Genomic DNA, 22,136 nt, shown 5'->3' with positions numbered 1-22,136 from the left:
TAAATGTCTTCCGGTAGTTCAAACATCCTAAGATCACAAAAATCTTTACAATTCTATGATTGTTGAGATTTTGAACTACCGGAAGACATTTAATAAAAAAAATGAATAAATTCAAAATGACAAAAATAAAAGGTTTTATTCAGAAAATAAATAAATAAATCTAAATAAAAATGTCAAAATTTTCCAAGTAAAATTGACCAAAAATGTTAAAAAATATACTGGAAAATGGCTCAAACAAACCCTTATATTTATAGGCTTAGCAGGTAGGCACGGCCACGGGCCGGTTTTGGGCCCGGAACCGGCCCGTTGACCGTGTGAACCGGCCCGTCATCCCCGGGACGGGCCCGGTTCTATGAATTGGTGAACCGTGAACCGCCGGGCCGGCCCGGCGGTTCACCCAAATTTAAAAAAAAAAAAATCAAAAAAATCAAAAAAATTCAAAAAAAAACAAAAAACGGCCGGTGAACCGGCCGTTATTTGCTATTTTTTGAATTCCCCCCCCCCCCCCCCCCCCCCCCCCCCCCCCCCCCCCCCCCCCCCATTTTTCTTATAAATACCCTTACACCCAATGTTTTGAAAACCGGACCGGCCATCGAACCGGGCCAGCAACTGGGTCACGGTTGGACCGGTTCAACCGAGGTTCAACCGGGTTTTTGCATTTTTCAATATTTTTAATTTATTTATATGATTTTAAAGTGGTAAATTATATGAATATATGCACTCAAATAATATATATTCCTCATAAAATATCATTTTTAAGCATTTACTGATTTACAATTTAAAATTCAAAATAAAATATAAAATATAAAGGAAATAAAGTTAGCATTTACAACAAGAAAAATATAATTTACATAAATATAAATATTAAAATAATGTATCAAATATAAAATAAAACGTACGCATAAAAGTGTACACCAAAAATTACATAATTGAATTTTATATAATACTGGAATATCTTAAGTTTGAAAAGTCACTGTAAATTTGTAATTTTAAAATAATTTATACTAAAATTTCAATACAATTATTTATTAAAGCCCATTTAGCCAAAACCTAAACTCTAATTTTCGTAGTCTTCTTAGCCTTGCGCCTCCACTCTTTCTCCCCCGCTGTTTTGCTTTCCTCTTGTTTTTTTTTTTTTTTCTTCTTCAACTCTCTTTCTCAACCACTGCCATTGCCGATCTTTCAGCAAACCAGACGAAAAGGTGAAGTTTTGTGTCTCCACCTCTCTCTCATTTTATTTTTCATATGGAACCGGTTTTTTTGCCGGTTTTTCGGCGGTTCAACCGGAATTTGTCCGGTTCCCAATAACCGACCCGGGTTTTTGGCCTTTCCGGGTTTATGTATAGGACCGGACCGGTGTGGTGTCCGGTTTGCGGTTAAACCGGTCGGACCGGCCGGTCCGGTCCGGTTTTGAAAACATTGCTTACACCTCATTTTTTTCCTATAAAATTAAGTTAAAGTCATTTTATTTATTTTTCATATGGAACCGGATTGAACCGACGGGCCGACCCGGCCCGCCGAACCGTGCATATTACGGGCCGGTTCCGGTTCCGGAAAAATTGAACCGTGAACCGGTATGAACCGGCCCAGAACCGGCCCGAACCGGCCCGTGGCCGTGTCTATTAGCAGGGGTATTTTCATCATATTTTGGAAAACATATAACAGTATGGGGGGTTTTTGTATTTATGTGCAGTACAAGATATGATACAAAGTTCATAGTACATGGGTGTTTTTGTATTTAACCCTAGATTAAATTTAGGGCGGATGGCAAATAGGTCCTTGACAAGGGACTTAAATGCACATAAATGCAGCGAATAAATCTATACCCATGTCTTTTGTCTAAAATACCCTCCATATTATAATTTTTATCAATTTTATCCATTATGCTCTAACTTTATCAATATTACACATTAACCTCGGATTTGAACAAGCCCATTAACCCCCATTTTTATAATTTTTTGAAAAAAATAATTTTTTGAAAAAAATAACTTTTTTTCTGAATTTTTTTCTTCCGGTTAGATTCCGACGTTGACCGGGCAGTTCTCTGGCGTTGACTTGTTTTTTCTCTCTCTAAATTAATGTGTTAACAACAAAATTATTATCTGAAATAGTAATATTGAATTCCAAAACAGTAATATTATTGTCCCGAACAGGAATATTACGAATATTAAACAGTAATATTATTGCATGAGACAGTAATATTACGGTCGAAGACAACAAAATTGCTGGCCAAGACGATAAAATTAATTAATACAGTAAAATTATTGTCTCCGATAGTTACATTACTGTTGGAGACAGTAATTTAGCACCCAAGACAGTAATATTAATTAAAATAATTTTTTTAAGGAAAGATAAGTTTTCGAAAAAAAGTCAACGACCGGAGACCGGCGGTTGACCTGTCGGAAAAATAAAATAAAATAAAAGAGTTTTTTTAAAAAAATGTTAATGCCAGAGACCGGTGGTTGACCTGCCAGAAAAAAAAATTAAAAAAAAAAATTTGAAATAAAAAAAAAAAGTCAACGCCGAAGACCGAGACCGACGGCTAACCGGCGGTGGCTGGTCGAATTTGGGGTCAAAATTGGAATAATGGTCAAAATTGGTTGATTGGTGAAATTGGGGTGTAAATCATGAAATTGGAGTTGAATTAGGGTTTCAATGAATTTGGGGTAATTTTGTTACATATAAAACTTATTTGCAAATAAGTTTGAATGAGAAGGATTTATTTGAAAGACAAATAAGGTGGATGTCACTTTATATTAATTCCCTTGTCATGGTCCTATTTGCTATTTACACTAAATTTATGAATGGCAACCACGGATGCATTACAAATAAGTCCATCAATTGATACTTATTCATAAAGAGAACCATAAAGAGAACAAGACAAAAAAATATTTAAAAAAAAAATCATACATTGTCCAGAGGTGTGTAAAAGACTAAAATAACCCCTCACATTTTAATATGCTCCAATGTCATCCTTTAATTTAATTTAACCTTAATTTGACCCCAAATTTCACAAATTATTCAATTTTGACCAAAAGCTCAATTTTGAGTACAATTTTGCCTGTCGTCGCCGGTCTCTGGCGTTGAAATTTTTGTTGTGCCAAATTATCATGAAACATTGTCCATTCATTTGTAGTCTTGACATTTCTTATTTGTTCTTCTTCTTCTTCTATGTCCAAATCATCATCATTTGGTCTAGTGTTCTCTAATTCTCGATCAAATTCATCCAAGAAAGGGTCTATGGGCATCTCACGGCGCACAAAGTTGTGTAAAATACAACAAGCATTGATGATTCTAATATGTGTCTTTACGCTATAAAAGCTTGCAGTACGCAAAAATCGCCCATCTTTTCCTTAACAAGCCGAAAGTTCTTTCAAATACATTTCTTGCAGAAGAGTGTCCAAAATTGTACAACTCTTTATAATTTGTTGAAGTATTTCGTCTCCACAAATTAAGATGGTAATGAGTTTTTTTGTATGGTGCAAGAAAATCCGGATCATTTGTTTTACCCGCATCCACAAGATAATACTTGTCTTACAGTTTATGAAATTACATGATTTAGATACTAAAAAAAATGAAATTTTAATTACCAAATAAATTAGACCTACTCTTGTAAACTTTTAAGCCATTAGTTCTTTGTAAAGCATCACGCAAAACTCGTGCATCTGAAGTAGACCCCTCCCATCCAGGTCGAACATAAAGGATTTTCAAGTTAGCATCACAAACTCCTAAAATATTTGTACCTATCATGCCTTTTCTGTTTCTGTATCTACTTCGTTCTACAACTGAAACTGTGAGCCCAACAAATGTACCATCTAAGGCTCCCAGTGCATTCTATACATAACACGGCTCGCAACACGATATGAAATTATCTACTTACAGTTTCACCCGAGCGTACAAATGTGGTTGCAATAGTACTACTTTTTTATCATGACCAAGAATATGCATGAAAAGTGCCACAATATCTTTTATCGTCACATTCTTTATTGCTACCAATCCACCATCCTTTTGCAACACATCACACAATCCATTAAGCAATCTATTATTTACCCGTAATTGCTTCAAGCATGTTGGATCATGACATAAATATCTCATACAAAGTTTTCTTTTATAAACTCTATTGTCATTTTCTCTCAATAATATATCTTTCGATAAGTAGTGAACAAAGAGCTGAACAAAGACTTAATAATTTCCATCTCTTCTACATCTTTGTCTATTTCTCCCCTATGAACAATATCCATTTAATCTACATCCAAATTTGCTGTAATTATTTAGTTACAATAGAACATACAAGTAATTTAAACTACGACCTTCTTACACATATAATGAAATTTACTATCAAACAAAAAATTTTTTCAAGAATTACAGAATTCCTCCTAACAACCAAGAAATATAAAAGAAAAATGAATGGGACCTTTACCATAGAAAATTGAGAAATAGGGCAGGGGATATAGTTGATATTAGGCTTCAAAGACAGTTGTGCCGAAGTTGAAGGCCGCTGTCGAGCACTGCCGTCGAGCAGTGCCGTCGAGCTCCGCCGTTGAAGAGAAATATTCCTTAGCTAGAAGATCGATGATTGAAAAAATCCCTAATTTTTGAAGGATGCAGAAAGAAGTCCCAATAATTCGACGCGGTGGATTTCAAATGACTAGGTTTGTGGAAGGATTTTAAATCCATTGAAAATGGGCTGAAATCCATCGATTTTTAGGGGTACTTGAAATCCACTGATTTGAGTTGCGGCGGCCCAAAAGACATATGATGCAATAAGACAGTACTTGAGAAACAGAAAACATAAAATTTTCCATTACAGACATAAGCCATCAGTAGGAACTAGGAAGTATTATTTTGTCATATGTTTGAAAATCTTCAAACAAACCAGCATCTCATTTTCGCAAATAAGGACAACATATGAGAAAAGAAACATCAACAGCTGCACATATTAATTTCCATTTCATAGTCAAACTTTAGATACCAATTGGCTACAAACAATATATATGGCCGCTAATGATAGGTTAGGGGTTTTCGTAAGTGCTTCAGCTTTTGGTCAAGGTGAAAATGGAGCAATATTATTTTTTTCCTCGAATGAAAGTTCACACACGAGCTTATCTTATCATCAGTATGCATATTTAAATGCTTAATCCGTGAAGAAGCACAAAGTTGGTGTGCACATGTTTAGAGATCAAGTAATGTTTGGACTTTTGCAATTTGTACTAGTATAAACACAAGATTACAGTGAGCATGAAGGGCGGCCCAAGTAAAATAAACATCAATATAAAACGTCAAAATGCGATGGCTGATTATGCGATGCGGCGGTGATTAATCGGAGATATATCGGAAATAAATCGATTTTTAGATTTAGTGTAATATATTTCTAAATATTATTTGTTAATACTTAAAACGAATAAAAAAAATTGAACTTGATTTTCTCCTCATCGTTATATAATCTAATCACATAACAAAAGTTTAACATTTAGAACTTGATTCTCTCCTCATCGTTCTAAATGTTTTTATTTTTAGACCAGGTTCTTCTTACGTGGTCGGTGAGTTTGAGTTTGATTGAAAGAGATAATGGGTTGGAATTGAAAAATAAAAATAAAAATAAAGATAAACAACCTATTTTTCTTGTAATAAAAATAAATAAATAAATTAGAAAAAAGTATTTTCCGATATATCGCTCGAAGTTTGACCCGCCACAGACCGCCTCACCGTCAAAAAACCGATTTTCAGAACCGCCACACAAATATCGTGAAGGTTTAAGCCCGCCACCCGATATGGCGGCCGATATATCGGTCGCCACAACCGATATTTAGAACAGTGCTATATACTAACATCAGCATATACAGCAGAGGGATGAAAAAGTATCAGGTTATGAGTAAAAATCATTGGAAAATCATAGTAACCTTAATGAAATACACGCCCATTCGGTGAAGTCAAGTTTAATATATATGTCCATTAATACTACGTTTGGCATGTAAGCAATAATGTCTGAAAATCAATCCACGACATCTACATATTACAAGAAACAAAGAAAAAAGTGAAACACCACGTAGCAAAGAAAATTGATGTTTCAAACATCAACAGTAAAAACATTTCCAAACTACTATATAGACGAACAAAATATGCAAGGAAAGCAGTTTTAAGTGAAGATAGATATAGGTGCAACCTATTTGGAGAAAATCTTATGGTCTTACACATAGTCACTATTGAAATCAAAGTTGAATCGAACCAAGCCTCTTAAAATGGGACCTCTGCAAAAAATCAAATGCAAATAATTTAGTAAAAATTATAAAAAAAGAAGAAAAAGATTAAGCGTCTGAAGAACATATCATCACAGTAACATACAACGAAAATTGGCACCTTTTATATTTTAATTTAAAATAAATAATATTATGGATGTTGTCCTTCTGTTTTTTAATTTAAGATAAATAATATTGGCTTCTGTAAGGCAAATAATTAAAGCAAACTTCAACATACATTAGCAATTTGGCAATTTTCAATCTGTGTAATGATTTATATCATTAATATTACAAGTTTGCATGCCTAATACTAGAAGTTGCACTACACGCAGGTTGTCGTAAGATACAACCTAGCAAGGAAAAGAACATAGTGCTCTAATTTTTACCAGCTCTAAGTAAACCAACTCTCAAAGACTCTTCTTAACCGCAACGCAAAGTTTCTACAACAAAGAAACAAAAACGAGGATATTCACAAAACAGGAAACGAAATTAAAAAAGAGGAAAAACACAGGTCAACTAAGATGAAATCAGATGCACAACAGAAAAGCACCAAATACATATGCCTACTTGAAAAAGCAGTAAACTTGTGATATATTTTAAAGTAGTCTAATATCATCAAAAAGTGGAATTCAAATTGTACAAAAATTAAGATTCTTCTAATCATGTTTTTACCTTAAACAAACATGAAATTCATATCCCACAAGAAAAGCTGCAGAATAACACCAAAAACAATTTCACTTAGAAAGTCATTAGTTCTTGAGGATGTTGTATCTCATTTTTGCACTTCAAGTTCGAGTTTTTCACAGATCGTATATGGACCAAAGACTTTATCTTAGTGGCTGATACTTCTTGTATGAGGGGTTGTGAAAAAAATTGATCTTTTGCATTGGTGGCCTCAACTTTAAGCGAATTGATGAAATTATATTTTCAAGAGAAGAAACAAAATTGCTGCAGTTATTTGAAAGAAGTGAGTTAAATAAAAACTATGGATACATAATTGTAAATAAAAATTAAAACAAGTTCATGTAATGAGGATCATAGGCTGGAGAATGGCAGGAGGGGCAAAGGTGGTTGTGTTCGAGCCATGGAACAACACAGTGAGAATGGAAAGTGTGTCCGCAGCAAGGGAGGCTTGTTTTTTGAACTCCGAACCATGGATTCTTCGAACAGATTGAGCACACAAAATTACCATTGTCGCCATCATCATCATCAACAACAACGTTTCTGATTCTGGGTAGTAGCCTAAGAAAACTCATAAGCCTCGGAGGTTTTGGTCTTGCAGTATGCTCATCCATTTTAAAATACGGATGTTGCCAGAGATATGCTGGGACCAGATGTTTTGCCCTAATTGCCCTATTCCTTGCTTCGACAACCGACTCACCCTCTTGCTGAACGGTGCAAACATTGACCCCAACGACTACGGGGATCACAAGATTGGTGAGTTGAGGATGAGCTGCCTCCATTTGTCTTCTTGCGAAATCAATGGCATTGTTTACAAGAGCATCCATTTCATCCCTAGTCATCCAGTAGTCGGCTAGCCTGAAACAAATAAAAAATAGGAGAGGTGGTGTATGATCGTCGGTGTTATATGGAAAGCAAAAACTCAATGTCTCCGAGTCGAGAATCTCATCATTGTCTTCATCTTCATCTTCGTCTTCGTCTTCATCTTCATAATCATGTCTAATCTTCTTCTTCCTTAGGATGAAATTCGTTCTGATTTCAAAGATGACGTTTTTAACTCCTGGAGTCAATTTGTATCCGTGCTCCTCTGAAATCAACCCATAGTCCAACCAGAACTGATAATTATATTCCATTCCCACTCTACCAGTAGGGTCAGCCATCAGATTATGTACCTAATGTAAGACAAGAGAAAGATTAGAGTATTCGGCTTACCGAGTTGCATTTCATTCATGTGGTTTTATACAGGAGAGTTACCGAGAGTTACAATTTGAATAGAGTTTGACAGACGTGAAACTGTCACATGTACACATAGAGAAATAGGAGGAAAGTTATAACTGAATAAGCTAAATTCCTAAAGACAGTTGACCGGCAATTTGGAACGCAAATAATTAAAACGCAAGCTAGTCTGTCCTTTGGTGAAAACGTCAGCCACTTGTCCGAACGTACGAACAAAAACATCATAAATCAGAACAAATAAATATCACATATCCCAATGCAGAAGAAACACGAACAAAAGACATGATAAATCAACACAGTAGGACATATCATAATTCAGAACAAATACATATGACATATCCGAAATAAGATCGAAAGAAACAAGGGGAAAACCAAAAAGACATACCTGATTAAGAATCGAGATAATGATGATGTAATCGGCAAATCGAGATTTTATTAACCCAATGCTGGGACAATAAAGTGACAAAACCTAATTGTAGGCCTACGAGAGCACCAACCTTTGTTATTTGGGGGTATTTCCTTTTGGGTGGCTGGCTATATATAGACATGGCCGCGGGCCAGGGTCCATCAGGTTCCACCCGGGTCCGTGTCCAAATCGATTTTTCAATGTTTTTTTTAAGAATTACCATAAAGGAAATAAAAAAAAAGTAAATTAAAACTTGAAAAACTTAAACTTAACTTTAAATTCAAAATAAATAAATGAAATTAAAAAAATAAAGTTGAATTTTAACACTAAATAATTTTTAACTTCAAATTATTATTGATGAAATCATTCACGTTTAAATCGAAGTATTTTTTTTTTTACACGCACTGCGTGTGTACCGTCCAATGATTGAAAGTTGAAACATACTTAGTTCAATATCGGTATATTTAAACGTGTCTTCTAATTATACATGCCCTACCATTTTGCTCATCTCACTCCACCAAATGGCAACACCAAAATTACCCTTAATTAAAAGACCAAAATTTTCCTTACTACTATTTTGTTAAAAAAAAAAAAAAAAAAAAAAAACAAAAACAAACATATTTCAAATATTCCTAAACCCACTACACCAACCACACAACACTACAAATGTTTGTTGACGGGGAATTTTTTTTTCTTTCTTGAACACTTCTCCTCATCTACAAACCCTACAAATAGGACATTATGGAATCAAGAGAAAATGATTTTGAAGATTCGTATCAAGATAATGGAAGAGGTCAGTATTTTGTGAGTTAATGTTGTTTTATGTTCGACTTTTTGAGTATGAAGTTCGAGTTTCGCAATTACACCATTGTTTTCGCGATGTGTAATTTTCTGCACTTACAACCATATAAATGTTAATATTTTTGGTACCGAAAACATAACAAAATTTTAGTGCTAATTTTTTTCTAAATTTTATGTACCGAAATGCTTCGCAAGATTTCGATACCGACGAACGATGTAATTACTGTCAGTTGAAAATACAATTACTGTCGGCTACAGTACAATTACTGTCAGTTGAAAATACAATTATTGGTATTGATAATTATAATGGTAATTGCAATGATAATTGTAGTGCTAATGGTAATAGTAATTGTAATAGTAATGGTAATGGTCATGATATTCGTATCGGTAATTGTAATGGTATGTGATCCGGACGCAATCGCCCTATAAAGCCCAATAACGAAAAGCCCAACTTGTATTAGGCCCAAACCCCCATGAGGTATCGAATCAGTATGGGTATTGAATTTGATATAGAATTGATATTTATTTGTATTGGTATTGATACTGTATTGGTAGTTATACCTGAAATTGGTATTGGTATATTAATATTAATATTAATAATGACATTAGTATATAATATTAGCATTAACATATTATTATTACTAATAGTAATAACATTAGTACTATTAGTATGAAAATTATAATAGGATTATCACTGTTATTATTATTATTATTCTTATTCTTATTATTCTTATTCTTATTCTTATTCTTCTTATTATTATTATTATTATTATTATTATTATTATTATTATTATTATTATTATTATTATTATTATTATTATTATTATTATTATTATTATTATTATTATTATTATTATTATTATTATTATTATTATTATTATTATTATTATTATTATTATTATTATTATTATTATTATTATTATTATTATTATTATTATTATTATTATTATTATTATTATTATTATTATTATTATTATTATTATTATTATTATTATTATTATTATTATTATTATTATTATTATTATTATTATTATTATTATTATTATTATTATTATTATTATTATTATTATTATTATTATTATTATTATTATTATTATTATTATTATTATTATTATTATTATTATTATTATTATTATTATTATTATTATTATTATTATTATTATTATTATTATTATTATTATTATTATTATTATTATTATTATTATTATTATTATTATTATTATTATTATTATTATTATTATTATTATTATTATTATTATTATTATTATTATTATTATTATTATTATTATTATTATTATTATTATTATTATTATTATTATTATTATTATTATTATTATTATTATTATTATTATTATTATTATTATTATTATTATTATTATTATTATTATTATTATTATTATTATTATTATTATTATTATTATTATTATTATTATTATTATTATTATTATTATTATTATTATTATTATTATTATTATTATTATTATTATTATTATTATTATTATTATTATTATTATTATTATTATTATTATTATTATTATTATTATTATTATTATTATTATTATTATTATTATTATTATTATTATTATTATTATTATTATTATTATTATTATTATTATTATTATTATTATTATTATTATTATTATTATTATTATTATTATTATTATTATTATTATTATTATTATTATTATTATTATTATTATTATTATTATTATTATTATTATTATTATTATTATTATTATTATTATTATTATTATTATTATTATTATTATTATTATTATTATTATTATTATTATTATTATTATTAAACATTTCTTCGTTTTTTAACTTTTTTTTCTCTGTGAGGAATGTTAATCGACTATGAAGCATATTAAATCGACTATGATGAACTATAGTCGATTGAGGAACCGACTACTAAAAATAACAAATCACAACTACAAAAATGCAAACTCAACTATATTTTACAAAAACAAACAATATACAAACATTATAATTGATTTATACAATCGGAATCAATAAACAAAGAATTCAAAAAAAAATAAAAAAATGGAGTCAATGAAGCATATTAATCGACTATGATGTGAAGCATAGTCGATTAAGAATCTGCCACTAAACATAACAAATTACAACTACGGAAAAATGCAAAATCAACTATATTACAAAAACAAAAAATATACAAACATCATAAATGATTTATACGATTGGAATCAATAAACAAAAAATTCAAAAAAAATAAAAAAAAATTGGAGTCGATCAACCTTAATCGACTGCCAGAGCATAGTTGATCGATTAGCTTAATCGACTATGAACATGTACGTAGTCGATTAAAGTTTCAGCATGTGCGAAATTCTCTACACGCGCCGTCTTCCGCACGATCCACCAAAAGACCGTAAATCTGCCTCCCATCGTCACCACATCGTCACCACACCGCCGCCACAACACACCATCACCACCTTACTTTAATATTATGACGGTTTTTTATTAGAAATAAATAAATAAAATCACAACTCGCACCACCAACCAAAGCAAAACCACCCATCAGAATCCGATTCCGGCAACAAATCGACAATTTTACCCCGTTACGTCGCCGATGTAGAATCCTAGCATTCGAATTCAGAATCACTATCAAAATCATTTATAATGTTTGATGGGTGCTTCCTCTTTTTTCTTTCTCCATCTACCAGCGACGGCAGCGGCAGCGGCGACGGAGAAGATTGCCGGAGAAAACAGAGGAAAAAAAGAGAGAAGAAAACAGAGAAGAAGAGAAAAGAAGAGAAAACCATAGAAGAAGAGAGAATCTGTAACGTGAAAGCGGCGGATGAAAAATTAAAAATAAGATTAGGGTTTTAAAAGAGTATAGTAGACAATTAAGGGTAGTTTTGGAATTATGAAAATATAACATGGGTGGATTATTAGCCAAGGGAGTTTTCTCTAATTATTTTTGAGATGGGGGTATTTCCTTAACTCATTTTCCTAGATAATGAGGTTTTCTCTAATTTTCCCTTTAATAATAGGAAAAAAACTAAATTAAGATAAACAATTTTATTTTGTCAGTCAAGATTTTCTCTCTCTAATGTTAATTCCGTTACAATATTTATCACTTGGTTTCCAATATTTCATTATTTTTTCATGAAATTGGAATTTTTTTTGACTTTCATAATCGAATCTCTGCAAAATAAGAATATAGACAGTAAATCTATGGACCACATTGCAAAAATATTTAATAAATTAGGAATGCATCAATATGTTATTGTTATGGATACAAATGGATTTCATTCGCAATTCAACCATTTCAAGTTCTACGTTGATATACTTCTATCTCCAAGTTCAAATATTGTTGAACAAATCTGCAGCAATAAGGAAAGAATTGGAACTAAACTGATTGTCTTAATTTAGTTGTTTTTTTTCTATTACTAAAGTTACCCAATTTAAAAAATAAATTATGAAAATGCCAAATGTTAAATGCCAAAATCTTAGAAACCAGGTTGATCGGAACTGGTTTTTCGGAATGATGACGTGAGCCTGATGTCAGCTTCCAGCTACCGAAGTCTTGATTAGTCGATGTTCCTGCAACACCGGGAGGGATTTTGCAGCATAGAAGCTCCACGATCAAGTCAATTTTTATTTAGAGATAATCAATTATGATATGTAAGAAAGCATAAAAGAGAGGTGTGAGTAACTCCTTATTTATAAGTGTGGATACTTGGTGGGCAAGAAAAAACCAAACTTGCCATAACTCTTCTTCTTGAGCCTACTAAGACTCTGGGCCGAGTATATAGGTCCTAGCCCGGTTCAGTCTCCGAGTCGAGTGATGATGTGCTCGGCTCCAATAAGGACAAGTTGGATTGATCATGGGCTCGATAAAGGTGACAACTCGATCCATAATCCAATAAAGAGTTAGAAAGCGCATGAGAGCGATTTAGTCCATATCGGCGAAAGATTAGGAGGATTTCCTTAGTAATGAAAATAAGGATGGATCTATCTCTACTGAAAAAAAGTGACAAATGAGTTATCTCAAGGAGCAACTTTATTAAATAAGGATAATGCTTTTATTTAATACACAAAAGATGAAAGCTTGTTCCAATATTGTTACAATAGATAGAGAGATAAAATTATATGAAATAACGACATGAGATATCGTCCACGCAATCAGAGCTCCACATTACGATGTTCTTTTGTAACTGCAAATCCTGTCCCAACCCACGCAATGTATCCCCCTCCCATGTTGTACACATGCTTGAACTCCTGCAATATAATTCCAAAACCATTAATTAATTAATTAATTAATTAATGAATATATAAATATCAATAAAATAGTGGAAAATTTAGATAGCAAAAAAGTTAAAAAAAAAATATATTAAAAAAAAAAAAAAACTCACAGAGTGAATAAGATCAATAGTTGCATACACAGACCTAACCCCACTTTGGCAACCCTGAAATTTGAACATTTATTTTCATATGAAAAATGATGGATATATATATATATATATATATATATATATATATATATATATATATATATATATATATATACTCAATTATTTTATGTACAGTTACTTACCACAAGAATATTATCTTCCTTTGCACATAACGCAAGAACCTGATCAATAAATATGGGATTCTTCACTCTGCCTGAATTAATCACCCGAATTGTGACTCATATTTAAAATTTAATTAATAAAACAAATAATTATTGGATATATATGGAAGAAAATTAATTGGCAATATGTAAAAATAAACCCACGAACCTTTTGGAGTATTAAACATGTATGCGATGTTCAAGGCATTTTCCACGTGACCATTCTTGAATTCTTCTTCAGTCCTATTTTATTGAGGTTTCAAATATAATATGCCAAAAAATTGATATATACAGTAGAACCTCAATTCTCAGTATATTAATACTCGATAAATTAATATTCTCATTTAAGTAATAATTTATTTTGGTCTCGTCGACTCGATAAAAATCTACTAAATTATTAGTTCGATAATTTAAATTACTAAATTACTAGAATTTTGCTAATCCTGACTGTATTAATTTATAGAGTTATACAGTGAAATAAGTTTTTACCTTACATCAAGATAGCGATGGCCTAGATTTAGTAGATCTTTAGCTGTTTGAACATCGACGGTGATCACTTCTTCTGCCCCAGAACTACCAAAAGGAGAAGAACAAATCCCCATAGGCAAATTCTTAACAATATATATACATAAACATATACACACATATAGAGTGTGTGTGCGTGTGTGTGTGTAATATATGTATACATATATATGTATCTAGTTTAATATATGAATTTACCTTTTCTTGACCGACTCCATGTTCTTTGGGAGAGTGGGAAATTCTTAAAGCAATGGACAATTTGAGTGTGTGTGTGTGTGTGGATAGATGTTCTCTTGGGGGTGTTATATATAATATATATAAGGCCCTATATATAATGTGTTGGTGACCAATGAATTTGGAACTGCAGGAGTAATTAATTAATTAATTATATATATATATATATATATATATATATATATATATATATATATATATATATAATAATAATAATAATAAGAGGATGGATGACTGTGCATCCCTTGGAAATTAGTGAGAGACAGTTAGGATGACATATTAGGATAATTAATCCCAAATTTATAGTATTATATTTAAGTTAATTGCAACTCTATCGTGAATGTTGGATGTGACACAATGATTATTCAAAACATTAACCACTAATAGTTACAAAGCTAAATGCTCCACCTACTAATGCCAATGCTCCATTAACTATTCTAATGCTTCAAAAAAATTTCTTTATTATGGTTCATGACCGAAGCATATATTTTTTTAAATATTCATCCGTCTTATATTATGGGAAAACGAGGGATAACCCCTCATTTGGTAAAATAATATAGTTTATGCCCAATTTATTATTAACTCTTTGTAAACAAATACATTTAATATTTTCTGAATTGTGTGATCTCCTGAGCTTATGTTAATGTCTATTGTGCTCTTTTTTGTCCATATTTTTCTCCTGCTTTCTCTCTCTTTTCATTACTTTTCTTTTATTCGTCATTTTATATTCTCCATTCATTTCTTTTTTTTTTCCTTTTTTTCCTCACTTTTGACGTGTTGTTCTTTTATTCTTTTTATTCTCTCTCCTCTCTGCTCTCTCTTCCCCAATTTCCTCTCTTCGCGTATCTTTTTCTTTTATTCATTTTCTGCCTCTCTCCTCTCTCCTCTCTCATCTCTCTCTCTCTCTCTCTCTCTCTCTCTCTCTCTCTCTCTCTCTCTCTCTCTCTCTCTCTCTCTTTTCCCTCATCTCCTCTGTTCTTGTTTGTTTCTATTTCATTTTTTCTCTTTTATTTTTCTCTATTTTTTCTCACTACTTTATCCTTTCTTCTACATCTCATTTTTTTGTTGTTGAAATCAATCTATTTTATACTCTATAAAAGTCATGTTTTTCACCGGAGATGAGATTTTTATCATGAGTATTCAATTTGATAACACCATAGTATCTTAAATTGAAATATAATATAGTGAATTAATGGAAAAAATATAGTTGACTACCATTTTTTTATAGTTGACATCGGAACAATTATTGTTGACTATCCAATTTTGGTAGTTGACTCTGGCAACAATATAGTTAACTACCATTTTTTTATAGTTGACATCGTAAAAATTATAGTTAACTATCTAATTTTTATAGTTGACTTTGGAAAAAAATATAGTGAACTATCCGATTTTATAGTTGACTCTGAGTGTACACTACCAAAAATATGGGCTTTTGTGACGGAGATTTTTGTCACTGAATTAAGGAAAATCCGTCACAAACAGGCTTTGGTGACGGAGGTGTGACGGAATTCGTCCGTGAGAAAACGCCTCGTCACTAATTAAAATAGTGACGGTTTTTTTCAATCCGTCACACTTTGGTGACGGAACATTCTGTCACAAATACCTTATCGAACTCCCCTAAATTTAGTGACGGATCCCGTCATAAATAATTTTTGTATGTCATTAATCTGTCACAAGGTTCCGTCATTCATCTGTCATAAATATCATCACAAATACTCCGTCACATGCTTCGTGTTCCGTCAAAATTCAGTCACAAGCAATCCGTCACATTGGTTGTCACAAATATCAGTCACTTTACTCGTCACAATAGCACCATAATTGTTTTGTTCTCTTTATTTTACTACATTTTTTTTTGATAAACAATCAACAAAAAATCACAAAGCATAAATATATTAAAACAAAATCACAAAGCATAAATATATTAAAACAAAATCATATCGTTTCCAATCTTTCAGAGCATCATTTGGCTAGTAGTATCTAGTGCTAAGAATCTGTTATGAATTACAAAACATAAATATCTTATTTATAGAAAACACAATCTCTTCTTAGCTCTAAACTCGTTTGTATTCCTCCTCTCTTTTCTGAATCACTGCCATCTCTTGTGCCCTCAATTTTCAGGTCACATTCCTAACACCACTCTTCTCTATCTGCCTTCAATATCTGCCTTCAATATCGACAAGCCATGGCCTTAGTATCTATCTTCCTCTCCATCACGTTCTCCTCTACCCTGATCAACAATTTCATCTTGTTTCCCATCCCCATCCACATAACTCTGTTAATTAAAAGGAGAAGTCCACAACTACAAGTAAATAACTGCATTGTATTGACATAATTAAAACGAACGTTGAAAAGTTACTAATGAATCATTTGAGATACCTGATAAGTTCGTATACTCACAAGGTTTACTCACGTAAACAAAATGTTGAATTAACATGGGGATGCAACGACCCAATAATTGTAGCACATATAGACATAACCATAATAACACATGCACACATAATACATGAAATTCAAATCCACATACTCCATTCCAAAGAACTATAAAGAAATCGTATCAGCTTCGCAATCTAATCACATCAAGGTTTCAAAACAATTTACAATTATACCTTAATAATGAACTTCAAATTACTTAAATGAACCTATACTCTTATCGGTCCTAAATCCATTGAGAGGTATCCTTAGATAGAACTATGTCCTCTAAATAACGTCCTAACAACTCTTTTCATTCATAGTACTCTATGTTAGAAAATCTGGCAGCTTTGGTATTTCAACTTTGAAAATTCATATCTCTTAAGCCGTACATACAAACCTTATGAAATTTTCACACAATGTTCACATATATGTTAATTATAGCCTATTAAAACAGTTTAGTAAAATACCTATCCACGTGAGAGAAATAATTAATTCAGTACAGTAACACCAGCAGAATTTCAGAACAGAGCATTCAAATTTAAAAATACCAAATAAATCATTCCTTCAACCAAACACCATGAAATTTCACTGAGAATCAGATTTATAAGTCTTTAATCATATCCAGTTAGAATCGCATGAATCGGGCTAAGATAGGATTTAATTTAACACATAATTCATAGATGACTCAGAAATCGTGCAGTTTCAGAAAACGGTTCATAACTTGATCAATACAATTCCAATTTACGCATACCATATATCAAAACGAAGCTAACAGAAACATCTAAGTGCACAATTAATTTCATAATTTTCGGAAAATAAATCATCGATGAAACATGCACCGAAAGCGGAGGCTACGAATCTGAAATTCGAACTAGGGTTTATGGAAATCTATATTTCTTGACCTAGATCCCTAAATCTGATTCCTAAACATATAAATCAATTAAACACATAAACATAATCTTATTATTTATCATTAATTCAGTAAAGATCAAAAGTCCTTACCTCTTTGAAGAAAATCGAAGACAAAGAGGAAGAGTAAACCGAAGGATTCTCAGAGCTTGGCTTGAAGGCTTTTGGGGCTGAACTTGGAGGCTGTAGAGTTATCCAGGGTCCGATCCTCTTGATGGTTTGGTTGATTTTGTAGGGAAATTAATCCCATTAATTAGATGTGAAACTTCCAGAGAAGAAGGGGAATTTTTGAGGATTTTTCATCGAAGAAGAGTGATTTTTCATCGAAGAATAGTGAAGATCGTTTCTTCTGTAGGAAGAAGAAGGAAACTGCCGTAAGAAAATTGGGAAGGAAAATAGGAGGAATCTTCCTTGCTTATAGGCTAGGAAGTTAGGAGGAAATTTACCTAAGGGCTATTATGCAATATTTAAAACAATATAGGATCCTAATAATAATTAAAGAATACTTGGAAGATAACTAGAAGAAAGCTGCGTAATTATGTCCTGGCCTGTAAATAGGTAAAGTGATTCTTCTATATATTATATTTTATTTAAGTTAAGGTTTGTCTTCAAAATAATTAATTATATGTTTAAGAACTAACTGTAAAAAGAGAATCAAAATAATATTTGAGAACATAAAAAATTTATTAAATATATAAGTGAATTAAGCAATTAAGAACAAAACAATTTTTTTACTAAAAAAATAATTAATGTCGAAAAAATCAATCTCCTATTTCGTAGAACTAAAAAAAGTAATAAAAACACAAGTAACTGAATTTATATTTCCAAGTTACTCATTTTGGAGTATTAAAGTGAATTTATAAAAATTAAAATAACAAGTAACACAACAATTAGTTTAGTGACAGATTAACGACGAAACATAAAATGTCACGGACTTGTGTCTGAAATGTATGTGACTATTTCTGACCAGATAAACATAGTGATGGATTAATGACGAAACATAAAATGTGACAGACTTGTGACCAAAATGTATGTGACGGATGTGTGACAGGCATGATATTGTGACAGATCTGTGACCGACATTGATCAAATTGTTTTATTCATAGAAAATTTGTGGCTAATTTGTGACTGAATCAGTTTCCGTCAAAAGATTTGTGACCGAAATGTGACTGAGTTTCGATTGTCACAAAATTTGTCCCAAATTCGTCACATATTGGTCATAAAAAAATTCCGTATTTTAGTAGTACATTCAGTCACATACCTGTCACTCATTCGGTCACTAACGGTGACAGATTTAGGTTGTCACAAAATATCCGTCACAAAAGCCCTATTTTTTGGTAGTGGTAGATGATTGCAATATTTTAGTTTTTCGACAACAATGATCTCTTCTTTGTTGTGGACTCTGATAAAACAAATTTCATAGGAAACAAATATTTATGAGTCAACAAATAGTGCGACCATAGATCTGTAGATCTAAAAAACAAGCTTGTTTACAAACTCCATTTTTGAGTAATCAACCATGGAAGAATTTCGAACCGTCGCATATGGTCGTCGCGTGCTGTTACATATCAATGATGTAGGAGACTTCAATTTGTCCTTTCGGAGTCGCTGAGAAGGGTGTTAAAAACAAAAATTATGTGGTAAATATACATAGATTAGGTTAATAGACGTCGAGGGGAGCGATGGGTGTATAGGAAACTACCTGTCTTCTTCTTGCTACTTTTTCACCATTGTTGTCGACCTGTCTTTCTCAACGATTCCCACACAAACGTTATTTGGTTTTTTTGCGACTTTCTTGGCACGAATATAACAGACTAGTTGAAATTGGGGAGAGATTATACTGACGAAATTGTTGAATATATGCAGTTTTAGGGAAAATAATTTGGGGGGGGGGGGGGGGGGGGGGGGGGGGGGGGGGGGGGGGGGGGGGGGGGGGTTATTGCTATTAGAAATTATGGGAGTAGTTCAGTAATTGATAATTGTGAGGGGGTTTGACCAATTAAAAATAATACGAGGTGATTGGTCCTAATATTTTTCCTAATAAGAGGTTATATTTTATTAACCCTATATAAACCTATATTATATGATGTTTTTTTGTTGTTGCATATATATTACTAGGGACAATATATATAAATAAATTATAGTGAGAAATATAGGAAATTATTAATTTATACTTGTCATTAATTATTTATCAACTAATTAATTAAGAGTGATAAATAGCAAAATTGAAAAAAAAAATACAATTTATAAATCCTTCATTGGAAAAATAAGTGTTAAATAAATTAGAACAAATAAACTCTCTTAATAGACATATATCATGGGACATATGGAGTAGTATATATATATATATATATATATATATATATATATATATATATATATATATATATATATATATATATATATATATATATATATATATATATATATATATGGGCGAATGGCAAAAAGGCCCATTACATGGGACTTAAATGCACATTGGTCCACAAAAAAGAAAATAGTCTCTCAATTAAACCCATCCCCATGTCTTTAGTCTAAAATACCCTCCATAATATAATTCTTATCAAGTCCATCCATTATGAATTATGATCTAACTTCCTTAATATTACACATTGACCCCGGATTTAAACCAATATATCCCATTAAACCCAAAAAAAAATTTAGAAAATAATTTTTTTTCTAAATTTTTTTTTCCGACCATATTCCGGCGTTGACTTTTTTTTCTTTTTTTTTTTGAAAACTTTTTTTTTCTTAACATTTTTTTCGGCCGGTCAACCAACGTTGACCGCCGATATCCGGCGTTGACTTTTTTTTTCGATTTTATTTTCTTAGAAAAAAATATTTTAATTAATATTACTGACTTAGACAGTAATATTACTGTTTGGGCCAGTAATATTATAAATATTATTTTCCCGAACAACAATATTATTAATATTACTATCTAAGACAGTTAAATTACTGTTGGAGACAGTAATTTAGCAGCCAAGGAAGTAATATTAATTAAAATAATTTTTATTTAGAAATTAAAAAAAAAAAAAAAAAAAAAAGTCAGTTAACAGTTAAATTATTGTCTCCGACAGTTAAATAACTGCTGGAGACGGTAATTTAGCAGCCAAGACAGTAATATTAATTAAAAATATTTTTTTAAGAATAAAAAAGTCAATTAACAGTTAAATTACTGTCTCCGACAGTTAAATAACTGCTGGAGACAGTAATTTAGCAACAAATACAGTAATATTAATTAAAATATTTTAAGAAAAAAGTCAATTAACAGTTAAATTACTGTCTCCGACAGTTAAATAACTGCTGGAGACAGTAACTTAGGAGCCAAGACATATTACTTAAAATAATTTTGAAGAAAACAAAATCAATTCACAGTTAAATTATTGTCTCCGACAGTTAAATAACTGCTGGAGACAGTAATTTAGCAACCAAGACAGTAATATTAATTAAAATATTGTTTTTATGAAAAAACAAAACTATAAAAATAAAAAAGAAAAAAAAAGTCAACGCCGGAGACCCGGCGCTCAACGAAAGTTGATCTTCCGGAAAAAATTTCAAAAAAAAAAAGTTTTCAAAAAAGAAAACGGATTGGGCGGACTCCGGTGGTGGCGGGTCAAAATTGAAATTATGGTTAAAATAATTGATGAAATTGGGCTAAATTGGGGTGTAAATCATGAAATTGGAGTTGAATTGGGTTTCAATGAATTGGGGGTAATTTTGGTATATATAAAAGGATTTTCCTTATTTGCAAATAAGTTTGAATGAGCTGGATTTATTTGAAAGACAAAAAATTTGAATGTCCCTCTTTTAATTAAGTGCCCTTGTCATGGGCCTATTTGTCATTGCCCTAAATACTTCTTTTAATAGAGAAAGACCCAAACTATTTTACACCATTTGAGGAGAACCCACTCAAAATCTTAGCCACCCATTTTCCTATTTATGTCCCTCCACCTTATACATCCCCATGACCCGTTAACCCACTATCCCATGATCCATCAGCACATTATCCCCATCGCCGCAATCGGCCCCACGCGCCGGTCGTCTTCGGTAGCTCTTTTCTTTTTGTCTTTTTCTTCCGTCTATTCTAACTTTTGCGTGTCTAGTGCCACGTATTTAGTAG

At 31.3% G+C, this 22,136-nt stretch overlaps 2 protein-coding genes and 1 long non-coding RNA gene across 3 annotated transcripts; all 3 read right to left on the bottom strand.

Annotated features, from left to right (window-relative positions):
- Positions 1–5,871: 5,871 nt before the first annotated feature.
- Positions 5,872–8,661, bottom strand: LOC105965017 (uncharacterized). The gene is made up of 3 exons (XM_012989527.2): positions 8,539–8,661; positions 6,746–8,089; positions 5,872–6,438 (listed from the first exon to the last, which is right to left on the bottom strand). The coding sequence occupies exon 2, from the start codon at positions 8,075–8,077 to the stop codon at positions 7,247–7,249; it is 831 nt and encodes a 276-aa protein (XP_012844981.2). The 5' UTR covers positions 8,078–8,089; positions 8,539–8,661; the 3' UTR covers positions 5,872–6,438; positions 6,746–7,246.
- A 4,705-nt stretch (positions 8,662–13,366) lies between these two features.
- On the bottom strand, positions 13,367–14,823 carry LOC105965044 (thiosulfate sulfurtransferase 18). The gene is made up of 6 exons (XM_012989555.2): positions 14,657–14,823; positions 14,426–14,509; positions 14,106–14,179; positions 13,919–13,989; positions 13,737–13,790; positions 13,367–13,602 (listed from the first exon to the last, which is right to left on the bottom strand). Exons 1-6 carry the CDS (start codon positions 14,674–14,676, stop codon positions 13,507–13,509), a joined length of 399 nt encoding a protein of 132 aa, XP_012845009.2. The 5' UTR covers positions 14,677–14,823; the 3' UTR covers positions 13,367–13,506.
- Positions 14,824–16,648: 1,825 nt separating this feature from the next.
- LOC148768822 (uncharacterized) lies at positions 16,649–18,536 on the bottom strand. The gene is made up of 2 exons (XR_016033268.1): positions 18,107–18,536; positions 16,649–16,964 (listed from the first exon to the last, which is right to left on the bottom strand). It is a non-coding gene; the product is annotated as an uncharacterized LOC148768822 (long non-coding RNA).
- Between the last annotated feature and the right edge of the window lie 3,600 nt (positions 18,537–22,136).

The sequence above is a fragment of the Erythranthe guttata genome, chromosome 8 (genome assembly GCF_056151865.1).
Source record: "Erythranthe guttata isolate IM_541 chromosome 8, IM_541, whole genome shotgun sequence".
NCBI lineage: Eukaryota > Viridiplantae > Streptophyta > Magnoliopsida > Lamiales > Phrymaceae > Erythranthe > Erythranthe guttata.
The sequence above is the reverse complement of the archived record's forward strand: the minus strand, read 5'-3'. Positions and strand labels throughout refer to the sequence as shown.

What these genes read in the sequence shown, in the direction of transcription:
- LOC105965017 (XM_012989527.2), bottom strand. Translation starts at nt 8,077, where the DNA reads ATGGCTGACCCTACTGGTAGAGTGGGAATGGAATATAATTATCAGTTC.
- LOC105965044 (XM_012989555.2), bottom strand. Translation starts at nt 14,676, where the DNA reads ATGGAGTCGGTCAAGAAAAG. An exon ending in ATGGAGTCGGTCAAGAAAAG is followed by an intron (nt 14,510 to 14,656) that starts GTAAATTCATAT and finishes TCCTTTTGGTAG; the next exon opens with TTCTGGGGCAGAAGAAGTGA. An exon ending in CTATTGATCTTATTCACTCT is followed by an intron (nt 13,603 to 13,736) that starts GTGAGTTTTTTT and finishes ATTATATTGCAG; the next exon opens with GAGTTCAAGCATGTGTACAA.